The 26,912-nt window shown below is 46.9% G+C and overlaps 1 protein-coding gene across 11 annotated transcripts in view; it reads left to right on the forward strand.

Annotated features, from left to right (window-relative positions):
- NRXN3 (neurexin 3) overlaps nt 1-26,912 on the forward strand; it is a 1,564,009-nt gene that overhangs the window by 52,973 nt on the left and 1,484,124 nt on the right. For all 11 annotated transcript variants that reach the window (XR_012379101.1, XM_073895668.1, XM_073895661.1 and 8 more), the window contains exon 2: nt 11,368-12,790. Coding sequence is in view for 10 of the 11 variants with exons in the window: in XM_073895668.1 (XP_073751769.1) it covers nt 12,082-12,790 (709 nt within the window). In the remaining variant the exon portion in view is untranslated. The remainder of the gene's footprint in view (nt 1-11,367; nt 12,791-26,912) is intronic.

A 26,912-nucleotide genomic window follows, 5' to 3' on the forward strand; every position in this document is an offset into this window, starting at 1 on the left:
TCTTCCTTCCTTCCTTCCTTCCTTCCTTCCTTCCTTCCTTCCTTCTTTCTTTTCTTTCTTTTCTTTCTTCTTTTTTTAGAAGAAATAAGGGCTTTGGTGGCCTAAGATAGGAAAGTTCCTGCTCTCATGGAAATATCTCAAAAGTTCCCATACCTGGGCCCTAGTGCCATTTCTGCTACTGCCCAGTTGTATGATCTTAGAATCTTGTTTGACTGTCCCTGAAGTCCTTCCTTCCTCACCTACAGAATGAGGGGTTTGAACTGGGTCTCTATGATCTTTTCCAGCTATGATATTCTTTCTCTCTGGGTGGGTATGTGGTAGGGTGAGTGGTTGTGTCTGTTACACTGTCAGGGTAGAGTTCTAGAGCCGGTCTGCCAATTGTCTGATCCACGAGTCTCGCCTTTGAATTCTCCAAACTTTCACCTGCTTCCTCCCCTTAATCCAGTCAACAAACATTTGTCTATAGCTTACTCTGTGCCAGGCACCATACCCACCTTCAAAGCTCCTCAGTTGCTAATACTTGCCCTGGTCAGGGAGAGTCCCAAGATTGCCCCCTTGCTGTGTCTTCTCCTGCTGCCCCAAGCCTTCCTTTCTTCTCTTTCTGCCTCATGTGTTTATGCCTCCCTGCAGGACAGAGTATGAGGGTTGGAACAATTTATACCCTGTAGAAGTGGGGGCAGTGGTCAGTGGGAACCTGGGGGTAGTGGTCAGTGGGAACCTGGGGGTGTTGCAACAGGTGGGCTCATTGAGTCATTGTGTACTGCCCGGCCACCAACGGGGCTTAGATCCCCGTCCTCTGGCCACCTCTCTCTCTCAGGCGGTGACTCCTTGAGTAAAGGTAGGAGCTAAGGTCTGGTTGTTTGGTGATGGTACCTGTACCTCCTCTTCTAAGTTCTTTGGGAACAGGTAGGCTGGGAAGATGTGGAGGTACAGTTCTCCCACAAAGTATGGAAGGAGAGAAGACTGAAGAGTACTAACCAGTACCCCAAAGCTATTTTATTTTTTTATTATTCCCCTCCCCCCCTCCCCAAAGCTAGTTTAGATAGAGGAGGCACTCAAGTAGAGGCCTGGGGTGGGAAGAAGGAATACAACATGAGAAGGTTTGGGGAAGGGCATTCTGGACAGTGGGAATAGAAAAGCAAAGGCTCTGAGGTTGAATTGTAGTTAGTGATTTCTGAAAACACCAAGGAGGTGGCATGTCTGGGGCCCAGTGAGAAGTAGTGAATGAGCTTGGAGAGATAGCTGGGGGGCAGACCAAGTAAGATCTTATGGAAGACAGGGAGGACTTATCTTTTTAAATTTTTTTTATTTGTGTGTAGTTGATACACAGTGCTACTTTATGTTACAAATGTACACATTTCAGGTGTACAACGTAGTGATTCGACAAGTTTAAACATTATGCTATGCTCACCACAAGTGTAGTCACCATCTGTCACCATACAACACTGTTACGATATCATCGACTATATTGACAGGGAAGACTTTGGATTTTATTCTGAGTATGTAGACAAATCATTGGAGAGTTTTGAATGAGGGTGTGATGGCTTCTATTTTAAAGGTCACTCTGACTGCTGTGCAGAAGATATCCCATAAGAGGCAAGGATGAGGCAGGGATACCATGTAGGAGGCTGGTACAGGGTCTAGGAGAGACACATACTGGTAGAGCTGAATTGATCAGTGTAGCCAAAGCTCTCCCCTATGAGGCCTTGGGTCACTGGGCCAAGCCTGGAATTTTCTGCCAAAGAGCCAGGGACCCTAAGGGTGGGGAAGGGGATGTGGTAGATTAGATGGGGCCGTGGCATGATCTTGTAGCCAGACCTAGATCTGCTCCTTATGAACTGCATGACTTTGGAAAAATTATTTAATCTCTTGGAGATCTCAGTTCACTCATCTATAAAACAGGGATAATAATAGGTACTTCAGTTTCTTCAGGAATTAAATGATTTCAGGTGTAACGTACTGAGAGTATGCCTTGCACAATATAAGTGTGATAGGAGTACTACTGGTGTAAGATGCATGTGAAGCTAAAACTGTGGAACAGCCTTACCAGTAGCTTTCCAAAATCATGGGAGCACCCAATGGCAATTGTCCTTGGTCCTGGACACACTGATCAGCTCTGTCCCCTTCTCAGAGGCTGCCCTTAGCCTGCCCCAGACTCCCAGGCTTGGCCCTCACCCACATTATAGCCCTTTCTAGAGATGGCATTCCTGGGCATGTCCCTGTCCCTGCTTCCTTCACTCACATTTCCTACCCTCAACCATTGCATGCCACTGGAATAAGCATGCTCTGTACTTCACACCTCCGAGGTGAACCCCACAGATGGGGCTGTGCCCCACATTTGCCCCATGGTGAAGCTGGGGGCTGTCTGGTCTGAGTCTGAACAGTTCTAGTCTGTCCGGAGCCTCTGCATATCCCCCTGCCAGATCCGGCACTACTTGCTTTGTTAATGGAGAATTTGTCAAGTAAAGGGAATAATTAGCACAGTGGGGGCCTTACTGTGCCCTGGAAAGAGAACAGAGAGAGCCATCCCAGCAGCCCCAGACGTGATTGCTGGGCAGGCTTATTTTCTCTTGTCTGCATCTCTCCCCATCTCTTGCATGTGTTTGATTTTTTTTCCCCTTTGTATAGAGAGAGTTGGCTAGGAGAAAAGACCCATAAATTGCACTCTTGCTGGGCTGGTGCTGTGAAAGCTGGATCAGATTGTCTTCTTGGACTGAATAATTTCCCTCTTCCCCTACCTCCTTTAGGGGGGCAGATCGTCTAAACATCTAGTTGATTTTCCCCCTCCCTTTCTCCTGCTCTATTCCTCCCCACCTCTAACCCTCCCCTCCCTCCTTCTCCCTGTACCCTCATGTAAAGAACTCACTGACTCTCAATTGAATCCTTTTTAATGGTCCCAAGAGGCGAGGATCTTGAAGGGTGATTATCTCCATTATACATTATTAACTCTCCCCACAGCCAGATGGCTTCCCAACCCATGGCTTAGAATTCTGGGCTGGGGAGGCCCGCTGGCTGGGAGAGGAGAGGATGGGAGAAGGGAGGAGTCTGAATTGTGAATGACCACAGCTTCTTGGATTCCTGGCTGCACCTGGGATGCTGGGGAAGCTGTTGGCACCTTGCAAGGCCTGAGTCCTGCCGTCTGTGGGCAAGAGTTTGTTGTTGCATTTTGCCCGTGAGACAACGCAGGGGTCTCTTGGGGATGGAGTAGAGGTGGTAGACAGGGGCAGAGATTAAAGCCATGTATTGCTTTTGATATGAACCTTAGAGACTTGTCAAGGCATGGTAAGAAGACATGATTATTACCTTATAGTATGTAGTCCTTTACCTCCTCTGATGTTCACAACATCCTGGAAGGTATATTCATTGTTGTCTCTAATTTACAAGAGAAGAACTAAAAATTGGATAGATAATAGTTTTCCAAAAGGTCATTTGGCCAATAGTTAGTGGAAAGACGGAGCCTGGTTCTGACCCCCCAGTCCAGGGTCTCCCCCCACCCCCACCAGACTTCTTCCCAGTTGCCTATGCTCTACTTCTCCTTCAAATTTCCATTAAGTTCTCCTTCTCTGAGAAGTCTTCACTGACTTCACCAGGCCAGTCACCTCCTGTTCTTCTGGACTCTATTGCACTACATGCACACCTGTCGAGTACTGGACAACAACTCCAAAGACTGTCTAGCCTCTTCTAGAATATCTCCAATGACACAGAAGCCCACTTCATCTTGAGGTGGTCTGTGTATAAGATAAAGATTCGAATACTCTTGCTCAACTTTATTCACTAGGTGGAATCCTATCTTTGAGGGCCATAGAGAACCTGTGGGATCTCTCTTCCAATGTAGGAACACTTCAGACCCCTGAAGGTGCTGCTCATGCTACTGCTGAGTTGTCCCCATAAGCCCAAACACTGTGGTTCCTCCAAAGGTTTCTCATTTGAAGAGGCTCAGGTATGACTCTTAACGTTGTCTCTGTCATTGGGATGAATTTTAAAAGATGTCCATCTACCCAGCTTACTCTCTCTCAGCAGGCCAGGTGAGAGGTACCAGCACCAGCCCTGCTGCTAGGATGAAGTATGAACATCAAGGACCACAGTAACCCAGCAGCTGCGGTGGTGGCTAACATTTACTTGGTACTTATCCATGCTGAGCACTGTTCTAAGGGCTTTACCTTACAGTAGGTGCCTTACTATGGCAACTCATTATTATCATCAGCATTTTAGAGGTGAGGCAACTGAGGCACATAGAGTGCAAGTGACTTGCTCAGGGTCACATAGGCAGCAAGTAATGAGTCTGGGATTTGAACCCAGGAAGTCTGACTCCAGAGCCCATGCTTTTGACTTTTGTGAAAGGGGCATTTACCCTAGCGCCAGTGTTCTATTTGGACCCTAGAGATGGGCCACTGCCATTTTGAGCCCATACTTGATAGAGCCTGCCTCTCAGCTTTGATCTACCTCCTTATATGATTTAGGCTCATGTCTTTCCTTTCCACTAGCATGTAAGTGCCTTGCAGGATTTGAGTTATTATTATTATTTTTTAAATCTTTCTCTCTATATCATGGGTGCTCTATGGCTAAAAAAAAAGTTAACAAAAAAGCTTCCTTTCAATTTACTACCTACCAGCTTACCTACACTTCTCTCAAAAAGTGGGGCTCATAATAAAAATCTAATGATCAAATTGACACAAATGATCATCTCCCTTTTCCTGTAAGTTATATTTTAATTCATGTAATCTAAAATTGCATTTGGTTATCTGGCATTCACAGAACACATGCTCTCTCTCTCTCTCTCGTCTCATCTTGTCTACTTGATTCCTCAGTTCTAGTTTTCAGTTACAAATTATACCTTCCATGTTTATGGGTGGTTTATTTTGGAGGATCAAGCTGTATAGCTTTCCATTTATCTCCATCAAAGTTCGTCCTACTAGACGTAGGCTGTTTAAGCCTACGTGACCTCATGAGATCCCACAGCGTCATCTGGGATGCTCACTGACTGTTAGTGTCAGATCACCCCCAAACATGACCAGTCCCACCCAAGCTCTTAATGAATATGAGGAATAGGGCAAGGCCTGCTCTCACACCAGAAGCTGCTCACCTTCTTTGGATGCTGTTGTTTTGCCAGTGACACATCCTCTTGGTTCTGTCCACCTTATAGTCCTCATAGCATGAGAAACTTTTCAAAAAGATTGTCTGAAGTCCATATGTATTATAACTCCTGTGTGTCTTTACTATAAAGGATTAGTATTCTTGACAGAAAAGGAATTTAGGTTAGTCTGACATGACTACCTCCTAGTTTTTATGGAAAATTGTTTTTAAAAAAGGTATTATAGTTCAGAGCTTTAAACAATCCTCTTCTCTCCACATCCCTGTCCTTTTTTCAGCACAATGTAAGGTTCAAACACCCTTCCCTAAAGGTCCATTTGATAGACTGGAGTTGAGGTCTTTGGAGGCCTTCCTTATCTCCCTTCCCTTTGCAGGAGGGGTAAGGCCAGCAAACAGAGGATAGGGTAAGCTTGGTGGCCAAGGCACCTTTAAGACTAGATGTAGCTCAGCAGATTTCAGGGGAAGAAGAAAGAATAGGAAGGGTGGTATTCTTGGACATGAATAAGTCGTGAAAGAGGGAGCTGAGGTACAGCATGGACTGGGAGGAGAGAAGGAGAGTGGGCTCCCTGTTGGAAGACCTCGTGGCTGTTTGCCCGTATTTTCCCAGATAAGGGATTGGCTTTGACTTGGAGAATAATATATGTATAGAAAAGTACATACATCATGCTCAACCAGTGCATTTTTACAAACTGAACCCAATGTGCAACATCACCCAGATCCAGAAATAGAACTCCTTTACCCTTTTGCCTTCTGCTAGTCATCAACTTCCCCAAGGGTAACCACTATTCTGGCATTTCACAGCATAGAGTAAATTTGCCTCTTTTTGTACCTTATATAAATGGAACACATTCGGTGTGTACCCTGCTGTGAGATTCAGCCATACTGCGCTCTGGAGACCAACACCAGTCATCTCGCTGCCCAGTAGCATTTTGCATGACTAGACTACAGTGGATTTATCCAGTCTCCTGCAGATGGGCATTTGGTTATTTTCTAGGTTTTGGCCATTGTGAATAGCATTGTTATAGACATGGTCCTGCATTTCTTTGGTTGGACGTATATAAGCATCTCTGTCGATGTATATCTAGGAAGGGAGTTGTAGAGTTATGGGGTAAAAATACTCAGCTTTAGTAGCTACTGTCACACAATTTGCCAGAAGTAGTTGTACCTCTATACTTTTAAAAATTTAATAAAATTCACAACTACTCTATGAGATAGGTATTATCATTCCATTTTTTTGGATGAACAAACAGAGGCTCAGAAAGCTGCCCCAGGCAAAATAGATGTACTAATGAGTCTGGGTTTAAATCTAGCTCTGCCTGATGTCAAGGCCCATGCTGTACATAGTTACCCTGAACTGATTTCATGTCTTGGAGAGAATTCCTGCCTTTACCTCCCTCAGTGCCTGCTGTAGAGTCTTTACTGTTGCATTAAGGTCGAGAGGACTGAGCATTTGAGGCTGCCCTAATTGTGTAGTATCAGGCAGGGCGCAGTTGACTTAATCTTAGTGATTCTCTGAGGCTGTGGTACAAGAGCAAGCCTGCATTCCCCTCCAAAGCACCTAGGGGTAGGGCATGCCCACATCCTATGCCTTCACCCAAAGACATGGACAAGTGGGTGTGTGGAGCGTTGGTGGTAGGGGTGAGCCATCTGACATGTGTTTCAGATCCCAGGGAATCCTGACAAGTACGGGTGGCCATATGAAATGAAAGTTCTTATCAATATGTTAATGACAGTGTGTTTGAAGGTCTAGTAGCCCAATTCAAACTAGCTTAAGCAAAAAAAAAAAAAAAAAAGTGTGGTTCATATAACGGAAACCCCAGGATCTACTGGACACTGGGCTTCAGGCCTGTTTGCATCTAGGTGCTAAAACATCACTAGAAGTCTGTCTTTAGCCAACTCTTGGCTCTGCTTTTTCCTTTGTTGTCTTTATTCTTACACAAGGTCATTTTGGTTTCTCTCATCAACTCTGGGCCTCATTCTAATAGTTTGACAGCAAGGTGAGAAGAGAGGACCTTTCTCTCAATAATTCCAGCAAAAGTCCCAGGGTTAACTCTCATTTGACTCTGTTTGGGTGACAGGCTGATCCCTAAACTAATCACTGTGGCAGGAGATTGGAATGTCCTAATTGGCTATGTTGCGTTGCAGGATCTGGGATTGGGATAAACCCCACTTGAATGACCAGGACTGAGATTGGTGGCGAAAGTCATTTTAGCTTCAAAGTGGAGTGAGGGGTGTGGTAAAGGGGGAGTCGAGTAAAACTAACAGAGAGCCATTATACAGATTTTCTGGTTCTGGTGAAGGGAATAAGAGGGAAGCTAACAAGGATTTCTAAAGGGAAAAATGGCAAGCACAACCTGGGGACTGTGGCATACCGGCAAGGGCTGGGCATGGAGACAGTAGTCATCATGCCTTCACATACCCATCCTGGTTCTAGACATAGGGCCCACTTTCTCCTGAGTCTGTCTCAAGAGAGTGGAGGAACTGGAGAGAGCAGGTGGAAGGGCAAATGGCAGCCAGCTCTTCCAAGCCAGGCCTATGGCAAAGAGACTGCATGTCAGAGTTGCGAGAGGGGCCCCCCTGCTTCCTAAGCGGCCGGATTGTGAGACATTTGCAAAGATGTTAACCCCACATAAAAAGTGTGCCATTTGATAATTATGTAAATTAGCTGGCAATTAGATAATGTCACTCACTTTCCTGCTAGATTCCCACATAACAGATGAGCATTTGCGCTTCTGCACCAGCCCAGGCCCTCCGTGTAGGCTCTGGGGCAAACCACCCGTACACCTACAGCTGCCTGGGCCATCCTATGGCTCAAGAGAGGGTGGAAGCTGGCTGACTGGGTGGAGAGGGCTCTCTGCTCCCATTTTCCCATTTCTTGAGCCTTGTGTAGCTCTGCTAGAAGGCTAGAGAAGGCTAGAGAATAAATGCTGGGGCAGTTGGCTCGAGGCCTGTGCTGTTCAATGTAAGGTCATCTTTAGCTTTTGGCCCTACTGGCAGTTTCTCAGAGGTCATGGGAATGTCCACAATCCAAGAAAGCAATGGAAGGGCAGACCATAGGGTGTCAAGTCTACATAAACCCAATTCTGATGTTACCAGTCCTGAAATCAGATGCTGCCTGGCACCTGCAGGAAAGAAAACTTGGTTTTCCTCAGCCAGCCTTTTTGATCCCCATTGATGCAGGCAGGAGAGCATTGGTATCTCCAGTGCTGGTCTGGGCTGGAGGGAAAGACTGTGAGACACTCAGCAGGCAGGATGGAGCTGACACCCCAGAACAGGCTGGGAAAATTCCCATGATCCTCCTTGGAGGGGAGTGTTCCTGGGATGCTTAGTTCTTCCTTCATAGGTTTCTTCAGATCACTAGGCTTGTGCAGCTTTGCCTTTTTGGGTCATCTGAGGTTGGCATCCAGAGAAGTGTGGGGGCTCAGGATTGCTGTTGTTGTGTACAGTGGGGTGGTGTGGAGGCCACTGCATGGAGCAGAAGTCAGATGACCCACAGGGATGTTCTTCAGCTTCTGTTTTCTTTCATTCTCTCTACGTTTCCTCAGCTCCCACTCCACGCCCAGGTGCTGTGGCAGGCACCTGGGTGAAGCAGACCCTGCCCACAGGGAGCTCCCTGTCAAGCTTCTAGAACCTAGGCTCTTCGTCACTGTGTTTTGTGTCTCTGCAGCATACTTGACCCCACTATTTTTTTGATGCCCTTGAGGGCAAGAATAGTTTCTTACTCTGCTTTGATAGAACAGTGTCTGGAATGAATCAGAGCTCAATAAACATATTGAGTTGAGCAAGTCATTTAATTTATATAGACAAATAAGTGACTTTCAGAGGCTCAGAGGTAAATTGATAGCTAGTATAGACCAGTCTGGAAGTTTCAAGCGTTTCCCATGTCCCTGCTCGTCCATAAGATTGGGCCCTCCATCTTTACGTCCTTTCCTCCCACAGAAGGCCCCCTTGGCTTTGGCCATCTGAGCCTGGGCCTTGCCCGTCGGTCAGTAGACTCCTTGGTCTAAACTGGCAGGACAGGGAGTGGAGAGGGAAGCCCCCTCAAGAGCTGGAGCAGCCAGGGGAGTGTCACTGAGAAAATTGTCCCCAGCCTCTTGGGCTTACACATCCTGGGCTCCATTATGGCCATGTGATTTTTATATTCTTGGCTCATTAATAATTCCAGGATTGGAGTACCCCCTGCCCTGTAAGAGGCTTATTCCTTCTGCTCACACTTGCCTCGCTCCCCCTTTTCTTGCCCCCCACCCCGACTTCTCTAAATCAAATGCATGATGGGGGGAGGGGACAGAGAAGCAGCTGTCCTCTGAGCACATTCCCTGAAAGTGTCCCCTTTGATTTTGATTTAAGGAAATACGTGGATGTGGTAGTTGTTGAAAGCAGAAGGAGTCCTGTTTTCAGACCAGGGTTTCCCCTCCCCCTGGGATGTTGCCTTTTGCCTTGGTTGCCATACCTCACCTCATACAATGATCACATTCACAGAGACTGGGTCGTGTCTCATCACCTGACCTCCTGATAGTCCACCTCTGGCTTCATGTCTTCTCACTCCAACAGCACCAGCCTGTTTGCTGTTCTTCACACATACCAGCCTGCCCCAGTCTCAAGGCCTTTGTGCTGTTACTTCTGGAACATTCTTCCCATGGCTGATTCCCTCAACTCTTGAGATTTCAAGGCTTTCCTGAAATCTCACTTTCTCAAAGACTCAGATTTGTGGTATTTGACTATTTCCATGCTGTAAATACTCCTAGCATAGTTGATTTCATGCTACCAAAGTGACCTTAACCAAAACTTTCTGAAGTTTTAACAGTTGCTTCTGACAAAGCCCACATGATTTGGCACTTGTACACTGCTGTGTCTGTGACCCATGCCACAGTTTGGGAAACACTGCTCGGATAAAACCTTTTCAAGAAGAAAGGTTTTCCTTATGCTGGATTTAATCAACCTCTTATTGATTTGGTTTGTTTGTTCAGTGGGAATAGATGTTTGTTCCTGGTTAAGGAATATTTTCCTCTTCAAAGCAGGGGTAATAGCTACCTTTGCTAATGTGGTCATCATAAACATAGTGGACGTAATGGTCTAATAAGGGACTATGGTGAATTATCAAATGTGTCAATTAATAAGTAGCAATTTGTGCATCTCTCGGAAATTATACTCATTGCTCTTATTTGAACAGAGAGGTCTCCTTTTGGCTAGGTGGGCCAGAGTCTGCTAGAGTCAACATCTAGATCACCACCCACTCAACTAGGTGTTGGTGCATTTCCAACCAGTATAAAATATATGTAATATGCTCTAGGTTTGTGCTTTTCCTCATTTGTTGTTTATTCTGCAGTTTCTGTAGTTGTTAAAAAAGTACCTGTGGTTTTATATCCTGCCCCTCCTCCACAGACATCCACACACTCATGCATGCACAGACACATAAGGACTCTTCTTCCCATCCCTTTCAATCCAGAAATAAGAAAGTCAAGAATGTGGTATTTACTGATCACCTATTATGGATATAACTTCACGCTAGGATCTTCCCATACATGATCTCATTGTATCCTCTCTCCAACCTTAGAAAGAAACTATTTTCCTCTGCTTTACCAAGGAGGGAATAGAAGCTCAAACAGGTTAAGAAGTTGGCTCAAAGTTGCACATAAGAGAACAAGGATTCAGGCATAGCTTTTCTTTAAGTCTCAAAACACATTTTTTTTCCTATAAGAACTTTTCACCAACATGTATTAAGAGATGAGAGTTGTTTTGCTCACTACTCACTTTCTAATTTATTTCTGCTGATTTTTATAAATATTTCTTTCAAAAACTTAAAGGTGGGTATCTGTTTTAGGCCGCCTACACCCAGGCATTGGATTGTCAAATTGAAAAAGAAAAATCTAAAAGGAAATCAGTGTCATTTCATGCCTTTTAATAGGTAAATAGTTAAAATTATGTGTGTATTCGAGTGTATAAAATGTTAGCACTTACCTTAAAAGTAAATTTTATAGATGTGACCCTGTGCTATGGATACTGTAAAAATGTGCTGATATGGCTTTGGGAGTTTTATACTATTTTTGCATATGGGAAAACCACGTGCATCATTAGGCACTGAGCTCAGGGTCCTGCGACAGCTCTGGAAGAACCTGGGCCCTCTTTCCCATTTAAAGCACCAGGTACTATGGGAATCACTAGAGTAGCCTGGCTCCTAGTCAGCCATTCATCAATAATTGTGAAATAAGGTGCAATGTTTTCCTGACACTGCCCTAATCTTTCTCTTCTTTCTGCCTACCTCCCTTCTCCCTGCAGGTCTTTTTCTGGAGTCCTGAGAGGCAGGTTATGGGCAGGACTGCCTCTGGCCCGCACCATGAAGCCTGAACCTGCTTCGGCTCTGCCCTGGGCCCTGCCCTGCCTGAGCACTCAGCTCTGGGCTTCCCCGCTCCCTGCAGCCCCCTGCTGCTAGGAGGTAAAGCTTCAGGACCGGTTCTTGGCCTGTTTCTGCCTTTCACCTGGCTCACCTCACCACTGCTCACGCCTCCTCCATCACGGCACCCCCACCCCAGCCCTCTCCCCGGCCTCCCTGGCTGGGGCGTTTGGGGGTCTGTTGGGAGGAGTGCATTGCTGAAGCCTTCCACCCACCGTGTACCTTCTCCTCCTCGAAACAAGGCCTCCGGATCCACATGGATAGCTGAGATCTTTTCTTGGAGAAGGACACTTGGCTCCTCACTCTAGACCCCACTTACCCACCTGACTTTCCTCCTCTTCTGCTGCCCTGCCTTCTCCTTCTGCCTCTTTGTCGAATTTCTTGCTCGTGCGCCCATCTGGGGCTGTCTTTTCCACTTTCCTTCTTCCTCACCCTCTGGATATTCGTGTGTGTGCGCCTCCGTCCTCTTGTGTGCTCTCTGTCCCTCTTCCAGGCCCACCCCCCTTTCCCCTGTCCCTTCTGCTGACAAGAGGGGTCGTCCCCTGAGGCCTGTTCCCCGCCCGTCGTCGGTTCCCCTGGGATCCGTCCTGGCAGCCACAATGAGCTTCGCCGCAAACTCGGTTTTCTTCACCCTGAAGGTGAGCGTCCTGCTGGGGTCGCTGCTGGGGCTCTGCCTGGGCCTCGAGTTCATGGGCCTCCCCAACCAGTGGGCCCGCTACCTCCGCTGGGATGCCAGCACCCGCAGCGACCTGAGCTTCCAGTTCAAGACCAATGTGTCCACGGGGCTGCTCCTTTATCTGGACGACGGTGGCGTCTGTGACTTCCTCTGCCTTTCCCTGGTGGATGGCCGTGTGCAGCTCCGCTTCAGCATGGACTGTGCGGAGACCACGGTGCTGTCCAGCAAGCAGGTGAACGACAGCAGCTGGCACTTCCTCATGGTGAGCCGCGACCACCTGCGCACAGTGCTGGTGCTTGACGGCGAGGGCCAGGCGGCCGAGCTGCAGCCTCAGCGGCCCTACATGGATGTGGTCAGTGACTTGTTCCTTGGCGGAGTCCCCGCGGACATACGACCTTCTGCCCTGACCCTTGATGGAGTACAGGCCATGCCCGGCTTCAGAGGATTAATCCTGGATCTCAAGTATGGCAACTCAGAGCCTCGGCTTCTGGGGAGCCAGGGTGTCCAGTTGGATGCCGAGGGACCCTGCGGTGAGCGTCCCTGTGAAAATGGGGGGATCTGCTTTCTCCTGGATGGCCACCCCACCTGCGACTGTTCCACCACTGGCTATGGAGGCAAGCTCTGCTCGGAAGGTAAGACCTTCTCCCTGAGCCCTCTCTTACTAGAGACCCACCCACTGGGGTAGGGTGAGGGCCAAGACCCTTGACAGAAACCAACACTGCGGTGGAAGACCATCTTTAGTTATGTGTTAGATAATCCAGTCCCTTTCCCTGAGGAGGGGGTGGAAATCCTTTGATTGCTCTCAATAGGAAACCCAACAGATCTCAGCAAGAAGAGGATCCTGGCTACTCAGTCCTGGGCTCCTTACTCAAAGGGCTAGCTGGAGTAGACTGCAGGACGTGGGCCCCAGCTCAGCTCCTTCCATTGGAGCGCAACTTAGCAGGGTCAGCACAGAGCAAGAAATCCAATAGAAATGGGCAATGTGGCTACCGCCGTCCCTCCTGATCCCTTGAGAGTTGGACCCTTGGGATGGATGGGAAACTCCCCATCATTTCCTCCTTAACCCCCAGGATGAAGAATGCCTGTGCAAAGGAGAATGAGGGTGGATGGAGTGCAGGCCATGCTTGGCCCGCTGTCATCCCAGCCCTTCCCCTGGCTCCTCCTCCCACAGTCTTTGGGGGAGGTGTCTGGAGGGTGGATGAGGCAACTGGGGATGGGCCTACTCAGCACCTTGTTCTAGCAGCAGGATTTTTCATATGAGGTTCTTTCCTGCCCTCCCTTCAGCTCTCCGTGTACTGAGAATGGTACAGGAAAACATGGAAACTGACAGGACCCTTGTCCAGTCAAGCACCTGAGGGGGCTGGTAATACTCAGCATAACCTTGGAGAGGCCCCCCCCCCCCAAGTTCAATTACAGCTTCCCAGGGAGAGGGAAGGGGGGACTCATGCCCAAAGACTTAGACTGCCTTCACCTCATTCACCGAATTCTGACTGTTTGGGATTACGTGTGAGAGGAAGTGGTCTAGCCTCTACTTTGACAAATACTTAAAATCCGGATTCCTGGACTCCGGGACTCACTGAAGGCCTAGCTTCGAGCAGGAGGGAGTGTTGAAGTGATGAAGAATGTGAGAACTGACCACAGGGGTATGTGTGCTGGGAGGCTGGGATGGGGAAGAGGTAAAGAAATTTGATTTCCTCCTATTCTTTTGGAGTCAAGCCCAGGATTCTTCTAGAAATGTGTTGCCATCCCATGCTGGTCTCTCCATGGAAGTGGTGGGATGGTGTAGGGCAGAACAGTGGTTCTCAACCTTGGCAGCAGATATTAGGATCACTTAAGGAGTTTAAAAACTCTCGGCCCACCTTATGGACCAGTTCAATCAGAATTTTTTGGGGCATGGGATCCAAGCATCTGTATATTTTTAAACTCCCCAGGTGATTCTATTGTGCAGCCAAGATTGAGAAGCAACAGGACAAGGGAGGTCAGTTAAGTGGGGCCAGATGTGTGTCTCAGCACTGACTCCCAGGGTTTCTTCCTTTTGGTGAGGCCCATGCCTTGTGGTTTGTAATTAAAAATAGCATCTGCAGTTCCTGAAACCATCCCACAACAGACCACCCAGCCTAAAGCAGGTTGTAATTGATATGAAATTTAGCCGTAATTATTAAAAAAAATTTTTTTTAAATCAAAGCCAAGTTTATTTCATAGGTGGTACTTGCTGGAGACGAGGACACCTTGAGGGGTCTTGTTGGAGGCCCCTTCGTAGGTCATGTAGGGGCTACTGTGGAAGCCCTGCCCAGGTCTCTACGGCTGCTTTCCTGGGCTGGGCTGCACTGGGCATTGCGTCTCCCTTCCTGTGGGTGGGCTGCAGGAGAGGGAGAGTCAAGACATGCATGCCACCTTTTTTTGTTTTTTTTTCCCCCACGGAGCCCATTAGAAAAGCGGACAGGGAAGAGGAGCCGAGGCAACCCCAACCCACAAAGCCACTTTGGGAATGTGGTTATTGAAGCACTTCTTAGAAGCAGGTGCCTTCTGGAGCTCACTGCTATTCCAAAGCTTCTTGGCTTTGGAGAAAGTTCTGCCCGAAGACGCTGACATGATGATCACTTGTTTCCTCCTTCGCCCAAAGGATCTGTTCTGTTCTCAGAACTTGCATTGAAAGCTGGCATTCTTCCTTTCTAGGGACTAGGGTGTTTGCAAGTGTGTTGTTAACTTGCTGATTATCCCTGATTGCATTTTTTGTGTTTAAAAAGAACTCATTTCCTCTGGGCAGGTCTGGATCAGCACTTTTCTGCAGGAAGAATCTCTATGCTGTATATGTGTACAATTTGTCTTCTCTCTCTTTTAGGGTGTGTGTGTGTCTGTGTCTGTGTGTCTGTGTGTGGCTGTGTCTGTGTATGTTTCAGGTCTCTCTCCAGCGGCATTTCTTTAGAGCAGATTGTAGGCAGTCAATTTTTTAATAGCTAAATACAACATGGATATTTTAATAATAGTTCTTTCTGCAGGGTTCCGATCATCTAGTGACTGTGGATTGATACCTCTGTCTGAAGAAGGCAAACACACAGCACAGCTATTTATTCTCCTGATACATAAATAGAGTAAATGAACTCTGTAGTAACAGTAACACTTGGTTGGCTTGGAACAGAGCAGTGCAAAGGTTGAGGTGAGGGTGGATGTTGGGAGAGGTATCAGAATTTACTGTTGATAACTTAGAGCCTGTTGATCCTGGTAATTGTTATCATGTCTAATCAATCACAAAAATGCATCACAGGCTTTTAGAAAAGATCTGTCTCTCCACACATAGTTAATTCTTAGATAGTAGGCAGGGATGGGGTGGGGGGAGGATACTCAACTGTAAAATATTAAGGGGAAAAAATTACAGCAACTGCCAAGTGCAAGTAGATCTTGCACAAAACAAGATAAATGCCTAAATAAATGCCTCCACATTTTCCTAAAGATGATTTGGTGAAGCGGGTAGTGAGGATGCATCCATTCCCCACCCTGCCCACTTTCAGCTGCACATGTTATAGACCTGAAATCAGGGTACTTATTCCATGGACCAGGCATCTGATTGTCTCGGTTTGTAGGATAGGCCTTGACGTTTGATCATGTGAGGCTTGTACCCAGGATGGAAGATACGTTTTGTACTTCATGCTTTAGCAGTTCAGGAGCAGGAAAAGCTGGGAGGGCTCTTGCAGCTTTAGATGGATGTGGTCGGGGCCTGTTGGAGGCGCTCTCTGGTCCATTAGCCGCTAGCATGCCCGCGGCATTGAGGTTTGCTTGGCCTGTCTGTTTCCATGCCTTGACGGCTCCAAAATGTCTCCATGCTTCACCCTGGGAAGAATGCACAGATGGGCCCGTCTCCTTTATGTGCTTTGGGCTGTTTTGATCCCCCAGTGGGTATTTCTTTAGGAAAGACCCAGAAGACACCAGAGATAGCTGTCGTGAACAAGTTGAGCCTGGAGGGTCAGAGGTTGTGGACTCAGTATCTTCTTTCATGTAGTGAAATGTTACTCACTATGGCTACAGGCAGAACTCCACACAGCCTGCTTGAGAAAACTTCATTCGAAGGCTCCCAACCTAATTAACGGTCACATTGAACATTCTAGCACGTGATGGAGAAGAGGTCCCAGAGTTTTACTTCTAGGTGTTATGTTTATAAATAAAATGTTTTGGTGTTCAACTTCAGACTTGTTCATGTTGACATTTAATCTTGCCTTTTTAGTAAGGGTCTTGGAGGACAGAAGAAGTGCAGATAGTTCAAAATGGTTTTAAAATTATGCGTATCTGTTTTGGAAGATAGTCAGGCTACAGCATCTTCACTGGTTTTGGTCTAGCCCAGTCTGTCCTGTTACGGGTAGCCTGGAATCTCACTGGGCAATGAAGAGGTATCCTGAGCTCCCCCTAGAGAGCCATCCCCTCCCAGGTCATTGAGAGTTTATTATTACCTTGAAATGAGTTTAAAATTGATTGTTTATTTTTAAACCATTCTTAGTTATGAATGTGCATGTATTGAATTTCTTAACAATCTTACGGTCATGAAGAATTGATTTGCTCCCGAGGTGTGTACATTTCAGTACCACTCTTACTGAAGAGCTCATTTAGTGTGACATCAGCCTGTTGCCTGTGGGGTAGGGCCAGGGAAAGAAGGAGAAGGCATCACATGTTGATTTCTCCTTCCAAGTTTCATTACGTGGGCTTACCTATGTCATATACCACTTGTGTGTCCACATTTTTGGGTTCATTCAGTGAAGAGGCATGAGGTCTTACTCAGTTGGGGAAAAAAAAGTTCATTGTTTGCTCTCTCTTCCTGCTGCCTTGGGCAGGTGCCCAGACCAGAAGCTGCTGTCTTGAGTCTCAGCTCTTAAGTTTTCAGGTGTTTTGATCCCACAGTGAGGTACAGGGGTGGGTGTCAGTGGTAGGGGCCAGAGCCTTATTACAAGCATATTGCTGAGTGGTACCCAAGGGCCTCCCCTTCGCATCCCTGACGTCCTACCCAGGTTGGTTGGATTGATGACTCAACACTGCCGTGTGGCCTTGGTATGCCGTCCTGAAAGTGAGTTTCAATTACTTTTCTTTTTATTGAGAATTTTGTGACTCTTTCCGCATTTATCAAAGCCAGAACTGGGATGGAATGGTATACCAAGAGACTGCTTGCCCCTAAGCATTTACCAAGGGCCAAAGACAAAGGGTGCTGGAGTTAAGGCACCGGTGATGGCCCCAGCTGATCCTTCTGTTCTGGGCATTTGTGTAAAAACACAAACATCTCTCCTCCCCTTCCCCAGCGCGCTTCCAGCCGGAATTGTAACATGGCATTGTTGTCCCTAACCTGTGCCGACCCTGCCTGGCCTGGGGCTGGGGGCTGCAGGGGAGTGGTAAGTAATCAGAGAGTAAAGACTGTCTCCTTGCAGAATCTTTCTCCCTGGTGGGGAGACGGCAGCCCAGAAGGGAGGCCTTACAACATGCACAAAGGAGAACTGTGGCTTCGAGACTGGGTTCCCACCCAGCATTCAGGCGTTAGGTGCGACCAGCCCAGCCAGCCAGCAGGGGCTGTTGCTAAACGGAGCCTGAATAGGGGTCTGATTGCTCCTTTTTCCTCCTCTTCTCCTGATTACCAAGTGAGATTTCCTGGGTATGCTGTATGCTAAATGGCAGAGCAACCGCCCGCCACTTGCACCAATTATCCCTCTTTTAACTGCAGAGGGAAGAGCAATTTTTTTTATACCGCCCCCCCCCCGCCCGTAGCATCTCTGTCTCCTTTAAAGAAATAAGACCCCTTTTCCTTGCTCCCCCTTCAGTGGGGGCGAGAACAGCCGCCTTTCTCCCTGTGCAGTCTGCACACCAGCTGCAGGCTGCAAAGGGGGTGGACGCCGGGTAAATGCTTCGTCCAAATTCAGCAGGGTTGAGGGTCACACAGGCATTTTGCCAAGAGCCTTGGAGTGGCACGGGAGCTTGCATTTGCATTTGGTAATGAGACACCACAGGCCCAGCACGGGGGGGCTAATTATCTCCATGGCCCCTATCTCCCTTTGCAGGCTGCCTGGGAAAGATGGATTCCAGTTCCTGGGGCAGCTGCCCATCAGCTGGGTCCTCTGCCCCCTTCACGGGACAGAAGAGATGGAGTAGGGGCTGTGCTTGGGGGATAGGACTAACATGCCCTCCCCTATGACTCCTGTTGTCCTGCCGTGCGTGTCCCATGCAACAGGCCCAGGGGTGGAACTGGAGTGAGAGGCTTTGGGGCAGGGCTGTGTGAGGGTCAGGTACCCTTCCTTGGATAAAAATAATAATGATGTTAGTATTACTATTATTGAGTACCACCCTGTGCCTGACAGCCTAGGTGCTTTATATGCATTGTCTCATCTAATCCTCACGGGGCACTCCTGTGTGTTTGACATTATTCACTAGCACCATTTTACAGATGAGGAAAACGAGGAGCAGAGAAATCTAGAACTTGAACAAGGTTTAGTGTAGGTATTAAGGGCATGGCTTCTGGAGTGAAAAAGATTGGACTTAAATCTTTTTTAAATCTGGGCTTGTCCACTGAAAAGCTGTGTGTCTTTGGAGAAGGTTTTGGAAGCTTCAGTATTCTCGTCAATAGTAGTAGTAGTAGTAATAATAATAATAATAACAATAAATATAAAAATAATAATAAAAATGATATCAGCTAACATTCAAGTGAGTTCCATGTCTATACTATATTGATTGCTTTGCAGGAATTAGCTCTTATAACCCTCACAATCACTCAACACACTATTATTCTCATTTTGTAGACAAGGAAGCTGAGGGACAAGAGTTAAATAATTCCTCCAAGGTCACATGGTTAATAAGAGGCAAAGCTGGGATTTGTATCCAGGCAGTCTGGCTGCAGAGCCCACAAGTAATCACTGTACCATCCTGCCTTGCAGCAAAGCAGGGTTAAGAAATCCTATGTCATGGAGTTGTTGAAAGCACGAAATGAGATGAAATGTATAGAGTCATCTACCTAGTCTTTGGTAAAGAACAAGTCCTGACTCTGGGCTGTTGGTCTCTTGGTGCTTGTGAGAATGAACTGTGTGTCAGTTTGGTTTCACAGAAGGTTTGAAGCTTCCCTGTGAATACCTCCACCTCCGCCATTTTCCTTCATCTCAGTTTGAGAAATGGAAGAGATAAAAGGAGGGGAATACAATTTTGTTGCCATTTTGCCCCTGCCAAGAACCCCCTGGATCACTGATAATGGTTGTGCCTGTTGGACCATATTTGGACCTCTTTGCACACTTGTGGTGTTCTGGCCCCCATGGCAACCCAATGAGGCAGGTAGGGCAGGCTTTACCATCCCGCTGAATAGGTGAGGAGACTCTGACCCAAGGTGCCAGTGAACTTGTGGGTATGAGGGCAAGCTTGGATGCTGCCCGTTTAGCAGGTGTCTCTGGGACCTGAAAACCCAGATCCTCAACATGGCATTTTATTTCTGCTCCTAGGCTCCCTTCATTAACACAGATGGCCTGTGTCTCCATTGTGAAATGGAGTATTGCCTCCCTGGCTGCTGGTGATAAGCTAAATGTCAAACTCCTGGTGGAGGAGGTTATCAGCTTGGCCAGTCCCAGGAGGCTTGCTCCTCCCAGACAGACAGAAAGAGAGAATATGAGAGAATGAGAGAGAATGAAATGAATATCTCTGAGTGGTCAATTCCCACCCTCAAGACGCTGGCTTGAAGTGAAGTGACTGGGGTTTGAACCCACGGGTCCCGAGGTATTTGGAGCACACTGCCCTAAGCTATGCCACACTGGAGCTTCGCTGGACGGCATGACCTCTTCAGACTTAATCTTTGGTTTCCCAAGTACCAGGAATTGACCAGCACCCCACCCAGGGTTGGCGGTAAAAGATGGAGCTCCTGGATTACGCTGTCAGACTCCTTCTTGCTCTGTGGCTGCCTTCTGAGTGTCTTCACAGTAGCAAAACCAAACTCTCTTTCTCTGTGTTTATTTTTCTCTTTTCCTTTGTGTGTGGGGAGGGGGAGATTATTACAGAAGCGGATTCACCACAAAACAAGACCTTTCCTGTATCCTCACTTACAGGGTCTCTTCTAAGGTGTCATACCCAATTTTGTATTCGTAATTTTTTTTTCTTAAGGAATCCCCATTATCATAAGCTTCCAACCCCACTGCTGTGGATCCGTCTCTGTTAAGACTTGTTGCTGCCCAGTGACAGCAATGTTGTTCTGGGTGTACGTGTGAGTCCCCAGTGACCTATGACCCTTCATCACAGACACATTTCCCTTCATTTCATAACCAACAGGGCAGGAAGAGCAATGGAGAGGGAGTGTGGAGGATGAAGGGCATCTAGGAATATTGTTTGGGAAGGCGGGGTGGGGGGCGTGCATCTAGGATATCCAGTGGGTAGAGAGAGGACATGTTTAGGAATGCTTGCTGTTGATGCAGAGGAACATGCTGGTGTGTAAAGAGAGGGGGCACCCCCATCCCCCTCTTGAGCTTTTCCCAGCTGAAGTTGGGACGTTTGGTTCCCTGCAGCTCCCTGGGGGGCTGTGTTACAGGTGACAGGCTGTGGCTGCCAGAGGAGAGGGACAAAGCGTGGCTCTGCAGGCCTGTCTCCGTGATCTATTTGGGAACTGACAGTGCCAGTGGGTTGTCATTACTGCTGTTGTTCTCCAGAAATTGATGTCTTTGGGTGACCTATTTAAAAGCAATACGGGGCCCCCTTTAAATGTGTCATCATCTATATCTGTTCTCAGACCTCCACCACTGTCCACAATATTCCTAAATAATGTATTTTCCAATTAAAAAAAATTTTTAAAACTCAGGAACCAGTACTAGTGAGCTTTTAAAAACAAATTGATCTCACTGTCATCCAGCCAAACTGCCCAGCTCTGCTCTGTGATAAAACTTACTTTGTATGTGGTCCTAGAAACTGTGAATGTGTCAGCTCTTTTGGGGTGAAAATGCTGTATTCTGTGAGGGTATGCACGGGCCTAAAGAGGGTGGAAATGGAAGAAAGGCAGGGACATGAGCTGTAGCCAATGGGAAATTCCTGGTTTAGGCTATCAAATGCAGTTAGGATCCTTTTGGTTTTACTGAGGGTCTTATTGAAGTGTCTTTGTACCTAAGATGACTCTGAGGAGCTTTTCCTTCAAGTTTCTCATGAGACTCTGCGCATCTGATCTTCTCCTGACATTTTTGCCTCTTGTCTGCCAGTTTAGTTCTCCTGAAGTGGTTCTGTTTGCAGGTGCAAAGTTCTTAGAATACAGTCTCAGTAGTCCCATGGTTGTCAGCAACACTAGGGCTGGTGTCTCTGCTCTCTCGGGCAGTGCATTCCAGGCAATATAACCTCTCCCCCAGGTATTATTGGGAATGTGTTGTCTGCAGCCCCTGGAGAATAGACAAAGTGTGGTGAGAGAGTGTAGGGCTTCTTTAGTTAATAAGTTGCTTTAAAATAAAAACGATACCCCTCTTGTGAGGAGGGACCGGCCAGGCTGACCTCATGTGTCTGCGATCCAAACAGTGGGAACAGGGCTGGCAAGGCTGGGAGCTGGCCAGACTCTCATAGTTTCTTCCTTCCTCCTCATTCCCTCAGGGTTCTTTCCTTTCCAGAAGGGATCCTGTCTCTTGCATGGTTAGCCTTGGACAGCTAAAGGAATGGGGAAGGGTGGGTTTAAAGGCCTCTCACCCATGGGATTCCTGAAAGACTAATCATCACTTAGTATACTTGCTGCATCTAGGTCAGGAAACGCAAGGGCGGAGTTCGGGCTGAGGGGATGTGCTGTGAGGCCCTTCTCACTTTTAAGGAGCCACATGGAAATTTGGGGGAGACTCTGTTGCTGGGGAGGAAATATTCTGAGGGATGAAGCACAAATCCCATGATCCATGTGGAGGACACTAAGACATTTACATTGCCTTCTGGTCATGGCTTTGCCTGTGTAATGCACTGGACCAGGGTACGTTGTCAAGAATCATGGGATGATAACTTTAGAGGGGACTTTAAGGGTCATTGGGTCCAACTACCCATTTCTCATCCTCTTCTCCGCTGTGTAAGACATTCTTCCTGTTCTCCAAAATTACCCTAGTCACCTGCACTGACGGATGGGGCCTCAGTGCTTTTCAGGGCAGCCTAAAGTACTTCTGATCACTGCTGAGGATCAGGGAGCTAGCTCTTCCTACATGGGGCTACAGTCGGCTTCTAGCCACTTCCTCACCCGCCCCCATTTTAATTAAAGCAGTCTGACCTTTGCAATGGGCCATGTGGGTGAGGGGATGGATAGGTCATAACATTTCTGGATGATGCTTTGCAAGAATTAACTCTTGTGTCAAGAAAAATTCATAAGGGACTCTCTAATAGGCACTAGTGGTGCACACACCACTGAGTTATTTAGAATTAACTGCTTATGATTAATCTTAAACAATGTGGGAGGGATTGATGTGGGAAGAGACTCTGAGGTAAGCAGGTGATTCACGCTCCATTTTGTTCCTAGGGAGATTGCACTCTGAAAGATTCATGGTTGGCCCCGTCTCTGGCTCTATTGTCTGTGCCTCATTTCATCCCCCCAAGATGCCCCATCTTCCTCCATACCCAGCTAACTTTGCAGCATCTCTGATTTTCCAGAGACCCCTTCCCCTGGACCCCCCCGGAAATCTCTAATAGTCGACAATAAGATGAGAAGTGTTAGAATGCCATGGAATAGCATGAAGTGGAATTGAACTGGATTAGCTTAACAAGCCTATCCTGGCATCCAGGGTTGGACACCCCAGTGGACATCAAGGTTCTGCTAAAAATTCTATGGGATAGTTTAAAAAACAGATAAGGTCATGAAATGCAGGATTGAGTAGCTGCTCCTGGAAACTGGCCTTGAAAGCAAATGCCCTTATCCAAAAATGCTTCCATCCTGCCAGGTTGCCCTGGGTATCCCATGTTTTTGGCCCTGTTGGGCAGAAGTCTCTTAGGGAGAGGGATTAGGGAGGGCTAGAAGATGTTGCTCTCACATTGGCATAGACTGGAAATCTGCCAAACTTCCTCTTGCACCCTAAAGGGGATGAGGCTAGTCTTGGCGCTCAGCCACCTCTTCATTGATAGTCATTTTACTGACACTGCAGCAAAGAAAGGAGAACTCATCTCATAATTTGGTGATTTAAAATGATTTACTTTTTAAAAATATTTTTTTGAGAGAGAGCATGAGGGGTTGGGGGAGGGGCAGAGGGAGAGGGAGAGAGAATCTTAAGCAGGCTCCACGCCCAGTGTAAGCCTGATGTGGGCTCAATCTCACGACCCTGAATTCATGACCTGAGCCAAAATCAAGAGTTGGAAGCTTAATGGGTTGAATTACCCAGGCACCCCAACATAGTTTACTTTTATTTTTTTTTCAGAGAGAGAGAGAGCATAAAATAGTTTACTTTTAAGAGCAAAGCCCACAGACATCGTTTTGAGTCTAAGCTTGAAATGTACCCAGAGTCACAGGCTTATACTCTGTGGTCTCATTGTCCTCCCAGGCTCCATGGACCACACACATGTGCTGGGAAGTGGGCATGACCATCTTGCATACTCGTGTGAGAATTGCCACGTGGGCAGATGGTTGAGTTTTAGTGGCTGTAGAAACTTTGCAGTTTGCTCCTCCTGAGGTTGAGTGTTCAGCCTTGTGTTAATGCAGATTAGGGCCATTTTTCCCCTATGTAGAATATGTAACCAGTGGCTATGTTTTAATGTGTCTCTTGGCTTCCTTTGGCTTTCACATCCTTAATGCAAGTTGCAGTAACTCAGCTGAGTTTCCCGATTCTTGTTGCAGGAGTGTATGTAAAGAGGCACGCTCTTTAAGAACTCTAAGACCCAAAACTAAGGGAATACTGTTTCCCTTTGTTAATTACCGCACATACAGGATGTCTCTGGTATGTGACAAAGAGCAGGTGCTCAATAAATGTTGCATTAATAAAGCACATTGTGTGTGCATGTGCCTTCATGTTTTGTATGTATACATATGTGTTGGTGTTAATGTGCTCATTAACACATGTGATGGACGGATGCAGGTTCCCAGGAATATGAGTTTAGTAATGTCTGTTTAATAATTTAACCAGCATGTCAGATACGACTTGGACTGCAGTGGCAAGGGCCACTGGAAAGGCCTTCTCTTTTTTAATGGAAAAAGTGGCATGTTTATTATGGGGCAGTTTTCACTGAACCTGTGTCAAGTGCATTCATAGTCCACCTGGTTTGATCTAGTTGAAGACAGACTGGAAAGACTTCCTTGTTTGTTTACAAGCCAATGGTTTCCTGTAACAGTTATAGGCAGCAGCCTGCCTGGGACCATGTAAATGCTTGTGCAGTGGCTGTTTGGGGCAGACATGTGGTTGTCACGGAGATGGAGAGGTCCCATTAGCTTGTGTGGATTTCCTGGAGAAGACGAGTCTCACTGTGGACAGGATAATTGTCCTCGGATATCAGAAGAGCTGCCATGAAGAGGAGGGAGTGGATACTGAGTGGGAGGGTTGAGGGATCAGAGCAACAGAGAAAGAATCCTGATGCTTAGAGGTGTTGGACCACGCCTCCCCCCATCCCTGGAGGGGGTGCAGCGGGTGCTGGTGTGTACGTATGGGCCTTCAAACCAAGGATGCCATCCTTCTGGGGGTCTCAGCTTGTAGGGCCACCCTTACGTTTGATCATGTTCATCCTTTGCCTTTCAGGGGGTAAGGGTGGGAAGATGACTCTCTAGAACACTGGCCTTAAAAATGGGGCACATGAAAGACCATTCTTTGGGGATATGGGAAAGAAATAATGAAATATATAGCTAACTTATTTGCCAATTATTCATAAATAAATATACATCTTTTGGAAGAACACACTAAAATTATTTTTTCTAATAAGGAGTTTGTTCAGAAGGGTTTGGAGGCCACTGATCACTACTCAAGTTTATGTTGATCTCTCTTTAGTTGATTATAGTTACTCTCGGCCTCCTGTTACAATTCCTCACCCCCCGATGCTTGCAGCTTTCAGGTGGAGGCTGGTTCCGGTGGCTTGTGCATTGGGCTCTTCTCCTCTGTGTTCAGCCCTGTGTGCGGTGGTTTTGGTTGACCTGGCCTGGAGGTCTTGGAGGGCCCCATGGGAATACCTCCTTCCTTCAGAGGCCTCACTGTTTGGAATTACTAATACTATCTCAGAGCTCCTTTCACCATAAAATCATGGCATTTACTGGGGCAATTTTAGATTGTGGAAGAGAACAAAATCTTTGAGGTACCTTCAAGCATTTGCAAAGGAGTTCTTGATGTATAATCATCTATTTCTTGGAACAGGTCATCTGTTTACTGGAATAAGTACATTCTTCTGACATCCATGGAAGGAGTATCTGTTATGTACTGGTGAGATCCTGCCTGTGTGGAGCCTGTGGTCTAGTTGGGAAGCCTGTCAAGCCAAGAAGTGCAGCATGCATTAGAGCAGATAGGATGTTAGGAGAGTAGCTCAAAAGGGAGTGTCCCACCCAATTTGGGGTGGGAGGACATTTCACACTTGGACTTGGAAGATTTATTTGGTAGACTGGGGGGAAAGGGCATTTCAGGGCAGCCCTGTGAGCCTGTAGTTTGCAGTAGTAAATGAATGCTTAGAACAATACTTGGCATATAGTAAGCATTCAGTGAATATTAGCCATTATCACTAATTAGAATCAATTACTCTTTTTTTTAAAAGATTTTTATTTATTTGAGAGTGAGAGCAGAGAAAGTGAAAACACAGTGGGGGGAGGGGCAGAGGGAGAGGGAGAAGCAGGCTTCCCACTGAGCAGGGAGCCTAATGCAGGGCTTGATCCCAGGGCCCTGGGATCATGACCTGAGTGGAAGGCAGACGCTTAACCAACTGAGCCCCCCAGGCATCCCTCAATTATTCTTGAAAAGGGAAAGGAGGAACTTCAATGACATTCTCTTCTGGTTGTAGGTATAACTAGGGCAAGAAAGTCAGTGCAAGGAACAGATCTGGAGTGAAGGCAAGAGAGGGGTAATAATCAATTTTGGTTTGTCCACACTCCACCTTTCCTTTTGACTCTACTGTAAGATACTCGCAAGAAGATGTGCAGAGACAGGTGGGGGCAGTGGTGGTGCTGGAGGGAGGACGGGGTTAGGCACAGACATCAGGGTTGTTGTAGGGGGTGAGGTAAGGCTTGCACATGGATGAGGTTGTCTAGGCAAAGAGTATAATTGAGAGGTGAAGAAGGTGCAGAACTTTTGGGAACCTTAATATTTAGATAGTAGAAAAAAAGGAAGCTGTGAGCTTGATGAAAGCAGATGACCAGAGATGTAGAAGGAAACTAGGAATAAAGGAAAGTTTCTTAAAATTCTTCACTGGTCAATAAATGACCTGGTTGAAGTTGGGGCACCCATTTGAATGTAATAGAATAGTATCGAAAGATTGCATAGTTTAGTTTCAAAGACTATTCACAATGACCTTTCTTCTACCTTCAATTTAGTGTGTTCTGTTCATTTGAGAAAATTTCTACAAACAGAAAGTGAAGTCTTATATAGAGATGATGAAACTAAGGGTTTTGAATGTTTTGCTCATGATGGAGTTTCTGGCTCCTAGAACATCAGAATCTCATGGGAATCAAGGACTCAACAATGTGAAAGAAACAAACCCAATGAAAAAGAAGTGACTTGCCTAAGATCAGCCAGTTGGTGTTCTTATTTGGCTTTGTATTTGAGACCATATGAGTTACACATGAAATGCCTTGTCTACGTTTTTCTTGGAGTTGGGCATTGAGCTCTAGAGGATACCAGCAAGGCGCTCCATTCAAAGCCACAC

The sequence above is a fragment of the Callorhinus ursinus genome, unplaced genomic scaffold, assembly GCF_003265705.2.
Source record: "Callorhinus ursinus isolate GAN/ISIS: 27379988/994484 unplaced genomic scaffold, GSC_fseal_2.0 scaffold8, whole genome shotgun sequence".
Taxonomy (NCBI): domain Eukaryota; kingdom Metazoa; phylum Chordata; class Mammalia; order Carnivora; family Otariidae; genus Callorhinus; species Callorhinus ursinus.